Source organism: Nicotiana attenuata, chromosome 6, assembly GCF_001879085.1.
Source record: "Nicotiana attenuata strain UT chromosome 6, NIATTr2, whole genome shotgun sequence".
NCBI classification, from domain to species: Eukaryota; Viridiplantae; Streptophyta; class Magnoliopsida; order Solanales; family Solanaceae; genus Nicotiana; species Nicotiana attenuata.
This window is the reverse complement of record NC_031994.1, coordinates 78,709,484-78,721,703: the sequence shown is the minus strand read 5'-3', so window position 1 is coordinate 78,721,703 and position 12,220 is coordinate 78,709,484. Positions and strand designations below refer to the sequence as shown.

The 12,220-nt window shown below is 37.0% G+C and overlaps 1 protein-coding gene across 1 annotated transcript; it reads right to left on the bottom strand.

The window, feature by feature from the left end:
• LOC109228330 (germin-like protein subfamily 3 member 2) lies at positions 575-1,605 on the bottom strand. Its single transcript, XM_019393481.1, has one exon. The coding sequence runs from the start codon at positions 1,588-1,590 to the stop codon at positions 937-939; it is 654 nt and encodes a 217-aa protein (XP_019249026.1). The 5' UTR covers positions 1,591-1,605; the 3' UTR covers positions 575-936.

Genomic DNA, 12,220 nt, shown 5'->3' with positions numbered 1-12,220 from the left:
AGTGCAATTTTTTTGTTACTATGAATGAATATGCTTTTATATGGTGAATGGTGATGTGGCCTGTCTTGAAGAAATAAGTGTAGTGTTGCTTAGACATAAAATGACTTGCATATATTTGCCTAACTAAGAATTTCCAGAAGTGTCTGAGCTTTAAGAAAAGAGAACAACAACAAACTCAGTATATTCCCACAATGTGAGGTCTGAAGCTCATTTGTAATAAATTTATATTGAGTGTCACTGCTCATAAAGATTGGTGGGAGGGGAGGGGGGGGGGGGGCTATGCTAATATCTGAATATTTTTTGGAGACATTTGTAATGTCGTTGACCTCTCAACTTAACATGTGTGTCCGCCTCTGGTGTATGCAAACCTTACCCTACCTTGTGAAGGTAGAGAGGCTGTTTCCGGAAGACGCGGCTCAAGAAAAATATTTCTCAACAATTTTGAAAAAGAAAAGCAGTAGTGAAGAAGCCACGTTGAGACTAACGAAACAAAGAACAGTAACAACAGCAAAATAACAAAGAAATAAGACAATCAAAGCAAGGGTGACAATAGGTAATAATAGAAATCGAAGTATAACATATAGAGAAATAGAGAAAAATGATTCAATACTATGAATATTGTAGAAAGGCCTAGTTATATTACACTAACACAAACATTGTGTCATAAATCATTTCACTATAGTTCTTTTTAAGGACAATAACAAACAAAAATAATTCATAAGCCAAAAAAGAAAAAAAGGTAATCGAAAAAAAATTACAAAATTAACAAAAAGGGAAACTTATCCTTCATTTCCACCGTTTCTCAAGAAACTCCATACTCAATGACGATCCTGAATAATTACGAGAAGAATTAACCTAAATAGTCGTCCAGCCAATTGCTTAAATTTCGAATTTTTTCTTTAATATCCAATAAAGGCCAATAAAGCCCTTCACACTTTACCTTGCCTTTTTAGGAAAAAACTTCCTTCTAATTATAGCAATTTGCTCAAGACTTAATCCAAAAGCCTTCTCCAAAAGCTCATCATTAATTCCAGAACCAAAAATAGTTGCTGGAATTTTCATATTGCCTGGATTTTGACTATTAAAACACCCGAAAATCGTCGCTGGAATTTTTCCAACGTTCATCTGAAAATGTACTAGTCCTCTAGGAAAAACCATGACATCTCCTTGTTCAATTACCTTAGAAAAAACTCGATTATTCGAATCGATAAAACCTGAATAAACTTTACCACGTAAAATGTATGCAATTTCTGTAGCTCTAGGGTGAAAATGAGGAGGATTTATGCCACCAATCTTCAAATCAGCACGTACAAATGACATTCCTAACGTGTTAAGTCCTGGAAATATTGTAGGGTTCACCGACACGGCCGCGAGTCCGGTATCGGAGAAATTTCCCGGCGATTTTACACCGGAAAATATAAAATCATCAGGTGTTAGTAACTTAGAATTTTTGCATGGTGAAAAATTGAACCTTGATTTTTTTGTGTTAGGTATGCAAAAATCTTGGACAGGGTCAGGGTCAGAGGCTAAAGCTAGTAAGCAGAAAATGTAGAAGTTAGTGAGTACCAAAACAAGAAGTTTTGGATACATTTTTTCTTGAGTTATAGTACTTGGAACTTTTTGTAGTGTGATTTTTATAGAGGCAATATTCTATGAAATTACTTTAATGTCCCTTCTTTTAGCAAGCAATGTGAAATTATGTGACAATATGACATTGATGTTGTGCTTTTTATTTTTATTTTTGTTTCTTCCCATGGGATGGGGCACGGTAAAGTTGTATCTCCATTACCTATAAGTTAAGTGCTTGAATCGTAAATTTAGCCATTGACTCTTGCATTAGGATAGACTGCATATATCGCACCCTCTCGGGGTACATCCCTTTCGTGGATCTTATGTGACCGAAATGCTTTATACACCCGACGCTTGTATTAGGGTAGAATGCGTACATTGCAACCTCTCTGGGTGCAACCTTTTCGCGGATCTTACGTACATGAAATGCTTTATACACTTGACGCTTGCAATAGTGTAGACTGCTTACATCACACCTTCTCGGGGTGCAATCCTTTCACGAATTTTATGTAAACGTGAAATGCTTTATACATTTGACACTTGCATTAGAATAGACTGCCTACATCACACCCTCTCGAGGTACAGCCCTTTTACGAATCTTATGCGAACGTGAAATGTTTTATACACCTGACGCTTGCAGTAGGGTAGACTGCTTGCATCGCACCTTCTCAGGGTACAGTCTTTCCGCGGATCTTACATGAACGCTTAATACTTTATACACCGAGCTGCTTTTTTAATGGGTTTGGGCACAACTGATATGATGCAATTTTGAAAACCAAATAGTGGGAAATTGATGGCTACTTTTTAAACTTTAGGCAAAGAGCGTGAGACACTTAGGAAACATTAGTTATGGTGATAGTCACTAAACGAACACAAAAATAATTATATCTAATGATTCATTTTTTGACTTTATTAGGTAAACGGCGCATATGTTGTTGAAATCCATGATCACTTCATTTAATTTATTTTTTCCTAATAAATCTATAAAATAACGGCATATTGATGATTTGAGAAGTTTTAATAAGATTATTCATGAAATTACTCAAATAAGAGGAAAATAATTCGAACCTATGATTATGTCATCAAAACACAGTTTACTTTAAAGCGCAAACAAAAGAGACATTCCAAAATCTTCAAGATTAAAATAAACAAGATATAATGGAAATTGACCTTAGGCAATACTTTATGATTTTTCTTCATTATATAAAGATCTTGAAACACAATTTTTGCTAAAAGATTGTGAAATTAAGACAATGCCATTTATGTGAATGTTTGTGTACATTTGGAGGCGGATCTAGACTATAATATACGGGTTAACAGGAACCTAGTAATTTTCGCTCAAGAAATGTACTTACTAATATTTTTGAATATTTGACTGGTAACTCAGTTATTACTATATATTAACTTAAAAGTCATGCATAAAATACAAATTTTGGGTCCGCCTCTATGTACATTATTGCTCGTAATAAAATCATAAAAAAAAAGGTGGCATTGGTAAAAGTCCGATAATTATTAAATCCTAAAAGTTACTTTTATCTGCGTAACTTGATTTTGTTTGTTGGTGTTTAAAGTTTAAACGTAAAGCATTGGTAAACTTCTTTCCTTTTTTCTTTTAAAAATATTAAGTTATGCAATAATACATCCTGCGAAAGAATTTCAAGTTGCAATTCTTTTCCAATAAAAAAAAAAAAAACAGAAATGATGTAGGAAATTCAGGAGTTAGAATATATACACTACTTAACTAATAATTCTATAATATTTTTGAATTTGCTAAATTTTAACATCTAATTTTGTGCGCATAAAATTAATTTTTTAACATCTAATTTTTTTAAGGGAGAATTACATCCCTTGTCACTTGGACCAACAACCCATCAGAAAATGGCCCATGTTTAAAGCCCTTACCCAGTATAGCCCAGATTGTACATAATGTGAAAATTAATTTTCACCAGTTAGCCCACCCCTTATTTCTTCGTTTCCCTTTATTCTTGTTCCCCTTTTTTCTTCGTTCTTCTTCTCCTTCCCATGTCAGCCTTTGCACCACAAAATTTCTCTACTATTGTTATTCTCCTTCAATTCTTTTTCGGATTTCAATGGTTAACTAAGGATTTGAAAAATAAAAGTCACCATTACAAGTGGTTCGAAGATTCGATTTCAGAAATTAAGTTTTCCGATTTGTTAGTTGTTTGGAATGGGTGTTGTCTCAATTGATTGGAATCATCAAGATGAGTTCAAAACTTAAATTTCAAGTGATTTGGAGTAGATTTAGGCTATATTTGAGTTAAATTTCAGAAGATGCCCAAGGAAGAAGAAGAACACGTGAAGCTCCATTGATAGGATTCATTTGTATAATAATGTATAATATTGTATAAATAGTATATAATAGTGTATAAACACAACTTATACACTATTATATCCAAGGTTGATACATTATTTACAGGTATTTGGTGAATTTCTCGCATTTTCTTCTTCTTCTTCTTCTTCTTCTTCTTCTTCTTCTTCTTCTTCTTCTTCTTCTCATTCTTCTTATACACCTATATACATAGTGTATCAAGAATATTTTTACTCTGTGATTATACATATTTATACAACTATATACATACTGTACCTCTTTGTATAAAAGTGTATAACATTGTATAAAAGTGTATAAGTATCGCTGATGAAATTTTTGTACGATTTTCACTTGCAATTCTTGTATAAAACTTAGTCCAAATCTCCAGCAAATAACTTCAAACTTTGTATACAACCTACTTAGACTATTTCTAATAAGTTCAAACAATACCAACTATAAATTTCTCACAAAATCATAATCGAAATTTAACAAGATTAGCATTAAAGGAGATGAGATTTTTTTCTCGCGTCTGTTTTTGCGTTTTGCAGTTGTGATAGGTATGTATAAACCTGAAGATATACAAAATTTAAAAAAAAATAATAGAGAAGTATTGGTTATGGAAGAAGGCACGAATGAGTGTTGACTGAATGGGGAACTGATTTTTCTTTTCAGTTTTGTTTGCATATGATTCTTTTTCATTAATTAAATTAAATATTTATGGGTGAAAAATGAGGAGAGATCTACAATAGGGGTAGGTAAGAATAAATGAGGTTGTTATAATTAGAGGGAATTGGAAAAGAGAAGATCTTATTGATATTTGGCTACACATTTACAAATTTGTAACTGGGCTAAAATAATGCAAGGTCAACTTATGGAGTACATTATTCTGTAATTTTGTCTTTTTTTTAATTGTTAACTAGCAATGCACTTCCTCATAAAATAGTATATATACTCACAAAACGAAAGCATGAGTTAGTTTAATTCTCAAATTAGTGATTCATTCCCAGATTCGGAAAGGACAATATAGTCTAAACTTCTAGGAGAAAAAAATATTAAACAAAAAATTTGTATTAAATAGATGCGCATGAATAATCTTTTCAAGGAATTCAGGTATTTTTGATATAATGGAAGTCTAAAGCAAATAAAATATGACTTGAACTAAAATAAGATAAGGTAAATTATCTAAAAAAGAATAGTATTTGTGGCAACTAAAGTTACCATAAAGCTAAGGCAATTGTGGCCAAGAGAGTTACTTTTGAAAGAATTATTTACTTTTTGTGGCGACTTAGCCGCCACTAAAAGTGAAAATTTCGCCACCAATGGTCGCATTTGCTGGTCGCTATTAGAAGGGGCGACCTGATGACTTTTAGTGGCGACAGACAAGAGAGTTACTTTTGAAAGAATTATTTACTTTTTGTGGCGACTTAGCCGCCACTAAAAGTGAAAATTTTGCCACCAAAAGTCGCAGGTCGCTATTAGAAGGGGCGACCTGATGACTTTTAGTGGCGATAGATGTCGCCACAAAAATAATTTGCCCTTTCAAAAGCAACTCTTTTGGCCAGAATAGCCTTGACTTTATGCCCTTTATTGAGCTGTATTTATGTTTATGCTTCTATGTCTTGCTTTTACTATATTGTACCTTTAGCTTTACGTGTTGTACAGTTAGTTACAGTTAGTTAGTGGCTCAGCTTAGCTGTCAATTAGCTGTTAGTTAGAGTTAGTTGATCTTGTCTTGTACTCGTGTGTATATACACTGTTACATAGCAATACCAACATACAGTTCATTCTCTCATTTCTGAAATCAGACTTCTCCCTCTCTCTCATGCGAAGCTTCTAGAGCTCTTCAATGGAGCTCAATCAAGGAACAAATCACTCATTTTCACGGTGTAAATTGATATGGTATCAGAGTGCAGAGACCTTTGATCCAGTCATCTCAGTCATCTCTTAGTCTAAAAGAGTTCTCGATTATGCCCTAATCTCATTCAATTCATACAGTGTATGTACCTCATTTCATCCTCGATCTAGGTTTTGGTTTCTCACCTTCGATTTGACTGTATATTCCTTTAAATTCGATATGGTTGTTACCGATCCAAGCGATGCAACTAGTGCTACTGTAAATGTCAAAACTGTCGCTAATTCTGGAATAGATCCTAGTGATCCTCTCTACTTACATCCTTCAGACAATCCTGGAGCTATGTTAGTCAGTGTAGCTTTTAGTGGAATTAGATATAGGTCCTGGCGACGGGGCTGTTTTACGTGGTTTATATGTTAAGAATAAGATTGGTTTTATCAGTGGAGAATGCAAACGACCTGACCCTCAATCACCTAAGTTTCGACAATGGAGACGTTGTGATGATATGATGACCTCTTGGATTCTTAATTCACTGTAAAAGGAAATAGCAGATAGTGTAGAGTATGCTAGTGATGTTGTTGAACTGTGGAAAGAACTGGAAGATCGATATGAATAGACTAATGGTGCGAGACTGTACCAAATTCAAAAGGAGATCAATGATTTGTCTCAGGGAACTTTGGATATCACTAATTACTACACTCAGTTGAAGAAACTTTGGGAGGAACTGAGCACCTTGAGTGCAAAGACACAGTGCAACTGCCAATGCACTTGTGGTGCCAAGGAAAATATGTACAAGGCAGAACAGGACAGGAGATTGGAGTTACTGTTGATAGGTCCTGAAAATCAAACTTTCGTGACATTAGGTCCTTCATCATCTTCGCATAGCCTGGCATCTCCCTCAAGGCATCCATCAGAGGAATATTCAACTGAATTTGACACAGCATGTCCATAAATTTCCTGTATTGATCTTCCTTATTTTGTTTTACCAGTATTTGAGGGAAGGGTGTAGGTATCACCCTTTGTGCACTAGTTGCTGGCTTCTCTTTGTTGGGGTTTTGTGGCACAAGAGGTACCACCTGTTCTGCAGCTTGTTCACTCACCTTAACCTTACCCTTTTCATCCTGACCCTGTTCAACCGCCACTTCAGTAATTTCTGCTGTTTCATCTACCTCTAATGGAACTGGAGTGGCTGGCGTAGTCTTTTTGGTGGCTTGTGTAATCTCCTGCTCTTTGTCTAAATCTCTCATATTCCGGAGACTTATTGCCATCAGCTGATTCGGGTTTTACTCCTTGGGGTTAATGTTTGTGTCCGCTGGCAATGTTCCTTGGGGGCGGTTGTTTAAAGCCATAGACAGTTGCCCCAACTGAGTTTCAATGTTCTTTATAGCTGAATCATGCACTGCCAACTTTTCCTGCATTTTACCATTTGTCCCAATGAGTTGCTGAAGGATCCCCTTGATCTCTGCCATGTTATTATCTTGCTACTGAGGAGGTGGCTGATATGTACTGTTGCTGATTTTGCTGTGGATAGCCCTGTTGTCTCTGATAAGGTACTGGCACCATTTGGCCTTGCGGTTGCATACCTCCAGGTTGTTGCATGTTTGGTCTGTATTGCTGATTTGGTGCCGGTCTCCACTGCTGTCCTCCTTGTCTCTGACCCTCAAAGTTGTTGACATAATTCATATCTTCTCTTACCCTTTGATTGTCACCTTCTTCACTTCATGAACACATATAAGACTGATTAACACAGGGTGTACACGGTCCTCCATTTGTTGTGTCAATAATATGCACCTGCTTTGTACCCATCTCATCAATCTTCTTTGTCAATATACTCATCTGAGTCATGAGTGTGGCTATGTTCTCTGCATGTGAATTATTTGGGTCAAGAGGAACTGAATGTACTATGGATGTCAGTGTTGTACCTCTAGTCATCCACCCCGAATTTTGGGACATCTTGTCAAGAAGGACTTTGCACTCGGTGAATGTCTTACTAAAAAATGCACCTCCAGCTGAAGCATCCACGTTGGCCTTTAGATTGTCAGCTAACCCCATGTAGAACCTCTGACCGAGCATCTGGTCTGGAATACCATGGTGAGGACACTTCACTAGCATCCCTTTGAATCTTTCCCAAGTTTCCTGCAAGGTCTCAGTCGACTGCTACTTGTACTGCAATATTTCATCAATCTGCCTTGCAGTCTTGTTGGGCGGGTAGAACTTATTCAGGAACTGCTTGACTAATTCCTCCCAGGTGACAATGGAATTAATAGGGAGCGAATTTAACCAAGTCTGAGCTTCCCCAGTCATAGAGAACGGGAACAGTAACAGCTTGATAGCTTTCGGGGTCACATTAGGCTGCCTTTGGGTCACACAAATCGATAGAAAATTTTTCAAGTGTTGTTGAGAGTCTTCAATGTGTGACCCAGAGAACAATCCCTTATTCTGCAGAAGATGCAGCATGTTACTGGTGATCTGGAATGTCTCCGCTTGAATTGGGGGCACAACTATGGCAGTAGCCAGCTTGTCAGCTGTAGGCTGTGCCCAATCATAAAGTGCAGCTTCTGGCACAAGAGGTGCCACTGCTCTGACGTTTGGGGCAACTAGCTCGTCCCCGATGTTTCCGTTGACGTTCTCTACCTCACCCATGTCAATTTCAAGCTGGTGTGGTTGTTGGATCCTCTTGTTAGCACAATTCAATGCCCTGAATGATTTCTCGGGGTCTGAGAGTCCTTTAAGCAGTTCTCCAGTCCTCGAAGAATTTCTAGGCATACACCTGAATTCTACAAGAGTTCAAACGTGAGAATTTCAATGAAAAGATTGTTTAACACCTTCGAAAATTGATTTAAACTAATAATTCTAACACCACTTCTAAGTTGTAATAAATAACACCGTTAGTTCCAAGGCAACGGCGCCAAAATTTGATCACGCCCAACTATGCCTTCTAAAAGACAAAGCGGTCGTTGAAAATATAATCCGGTTTTAAGTCCGCGAATCCACAGGGAACTAACCTATTTATTACAACTCTTTAGCAATGCTATTATCAACTCAACCAATTTCTAGATGCAAGATTTTTATCAATCAATCTTGGGTTTTGTTTAACTACATCAAATAATATTGGAAATAACAATATGCTAGATTAAAGATAACTCAATGGTAAAAAGGTCTAGGGCAGTGATTTCCCCCAATTTCTAGTTTAGGTCTTGACTCTTTCGCTATAATCTCGCCGTAATACTCTATGAGGATTAAGAGCTATGGGTTATCGTAATTATCTCTCGATCAACTACAATAATTTACTAGAGCATTCTCTCGAACTACTCTAGCTGACAATATGTGCAGCTCTAATTTATCCCACCAAAGTTTCGTTATCTCTAAACCCACTTTTAAGTTCAAGTAATGAATCTCTTCAATTATCCAAAAGTGGTGTTGTTCAACAGCAGTCTACCCTAATATTCTTTCTCAAGCAATATGAGGTAATTAGACACGATTAATCAAGAGCCCATTCAATTAATCACCATACAAAATATAGTTGAACAATCATATAATAAATCCACCTCGATTATAACAAGTTGAGTCAAAACTTCAACCAACAATTGGTTCCATCAACCCCAGATTTAGCTACTCATAACAAAATAAAATAAAACTACAAAGTTGTTCATAATGTATAATTGCAAGAATTAAAAGGAGATAGAAAAACTCTAATGTTTGGTTGATCTTCTCACACTTGTTCTTGCCTCCAAAGTAGTCTAAAAACAAGCTTACTTCTCTCTTGGGCGAGCTTCTAAAGTTTATAAGGGTTTGGAACAAGTTTTCCCCGAATTACACTTTGGTCCCCAATTTTCTGGCAATTTGAACAGTTCACCGCGGTCGCGGCAAGACCGCGGTGAAGGTTGAACATTCTGCCTCGCGTAATTGTCTGTCGCGGTTCAACCGCGATCGCGGTGGATTTCACCTCAGTCCATTTTTGCTTCTTTATGCTCGGATGCTTCTTTATTGGGCGTTTTCTTCACATTATTGACTCCAAAACACTCTGTAGTACTTCCTCACTTAGATTATTCCCTGCAAAGCAAAAGAACACCAATTAGAGCGTTTTGTTATCAATTAACCTATAAAACAACAATAAAGCATGGTATTATTAAGGTGTAAATATCATATCTATAGCCTAATATTAGAAAACTTCAGCACTATATAAGCTGAAGTTTTTGAAAAGCTTTCTAACATACTAGATAAATAATCACCTTATTCTTTCATAGTGTATTACCACTATAAAATAATCAGATTGCCAACAATATCTAAATCATAAATTTTGGAAATAATAAACATGAAAAGTGCAGAATTACGTGGAAATATTCACAAATTATTGTCTACTAACTTACGTAATTATTTATAATTTATTTTTAAATAATCTGATAAACATACTTATGGCAATTATCCCATGAACTGAAGTTTCATAGCAGCACCAACAACAGAAAAAGAAAGAAGAAGAAGAAAACGAAGGAGGAGAAGGAGGAGGAGAAAGGGGGCTGAAGTACAAAATGTTTGATGTGTTATACTCCCTCCATCTCGACTTATCTAACCTAATTTTTTTTAACTGAATCCACTAGGCATTGTGCCTAGGGTTGATTTTCATAGATATAAAATATAGTACAACACAGGTGGAGGGGGACCTGAACCTTACCTCCACAAATAAGATGAAAATGCATTTGGGTAACCAATTATGGCACCCAAATGTCACTTGGACCCTATGGTGAATTAGACCTGTAAGAATGATCCAATTGCCTATACTATAGTGATAGGCAATTGTAATTACAAAATACATTTGAAGTGAGCCTAGTTCAACTATACAAAGTTGCACATGTGATCCTAAAACTACTAAGCAAAAAAGTTGGAAGGGATTCTTCCATATACAACAATTCCTACATCTAGTATAAATGTAAAACTGTCCTAAAATTAGTGATGAAGAACCAAGACTAGTGATGAGAGCTATCTACCATTTTGCTTTGACATTGAGGTCAAAGAAAGCCAAGTGGAAGATAGTGATAAAAAAGGCATCAATGAGAGATGCACTGAGCTGCTGATGTCTTGTGCCACTGACAGTAGAGAGTGAGCATAGGAGAGAGCCAACTATTGCTTCATCTTTCCAATCAGATGCATAGATAGAAAGCTGGTGAAAACATAGCTGATGTTGATGTCCTGCTTGGGTGGTGACCTGCTTTGACAGATGCACAGATATACTGAGGGAGAGCTGCTCTTGGTTGGAAAGCATGGTCATCCAGAGGTTGGAGGTTTGGTGTATCTGTGTGATGGCAATGTGGAAGACTAGGTGAAATTGGTGTACTTTCAGCAGAATGAGCATCTGGGATGCTAATACCACTGACTGAAAGTACAACAATTTGCCTAGTTAGGCCTAGTTAGTAAAAAGTTCCTGGCCTTCCACATTAAGCTGGTGTTGTTGCTGTTTGTATTGCCATTTTTCATGGTTGTGGCCTTCTAGGAAGTTAGGCCTGGCCCTTTTTGAATTCTGCACTCAACCATATCCATGAGAATTAGAGGGGCTTGTGTGGTGTGGAGGAACCATGATTCTTCTGGTTCTCTTGTGTCTGAAGGCAGGTGTACCCAATTGGTCTTACAATACTTGATCTTTGATGTGATGAGGCAATGCATAGACATTATGATACTTAGTCAAGGTGATGAGATCATGGCTGATTTTGGACAAGGAGTCTGCTGGGCAATTTGCTTCCCTATAGATGTGAGTACAGCTGAAATTCTCACAGAGGTTGCAGAGGTCCAATAGTTGCTGTAACTTCATCTTAAGGGACCAAGGGAAGCCTTTAGCATTGGTTAGCCACTGAATTAGGAGTGCAGAATCTGATTCCAAATGAACTTTAGGGAAACCATTAGTCAAACACCATTGGATCCCTAGAAGGGCAGCTACAGTTTCTGCAAGGTTGTTAGTCCCTTCCCCTAAAGGGGCTGCAATTGCATGGATGAATTCAGAATTGTGGCCTCTGATAATCACACCTGCACCTATCCTGCCTGGGTTTGTGAGTGCACTCCCATCACTATTAACCTTCACAAACCCATTGCTTGGTTTGTTCCATACCACTTGGGTAATGAAAGTTTGGTGTTTTAGGTTCTCAATGAAGGAGTAAAGAGACTGCCAGTTCAGAGGCCACTTAACATAAGAAAAATTGGCCCTCAACAACAGGTTAATGTCTGAGTTAATGGAGAACAACACTCTTGTTAATGAGGTGGATTTAGAACCATATTTTGCACTACACCTGTTCTTCCAAAGGTTCCAACAGATTATGATAGGAAGGGACCGAGTAATGAGCTTTTGGATTTCATTGTTGCTTTGTAGTAGCCACCACTTCATCAAAAGAAGTCTGAGGGGCATCTCTTCAATCTGAATTCCAACTGGCCCTCCAAACTTTCTCCAGACAATTTTGGCAAAGTTTCCCCTACTGAAAAGATGG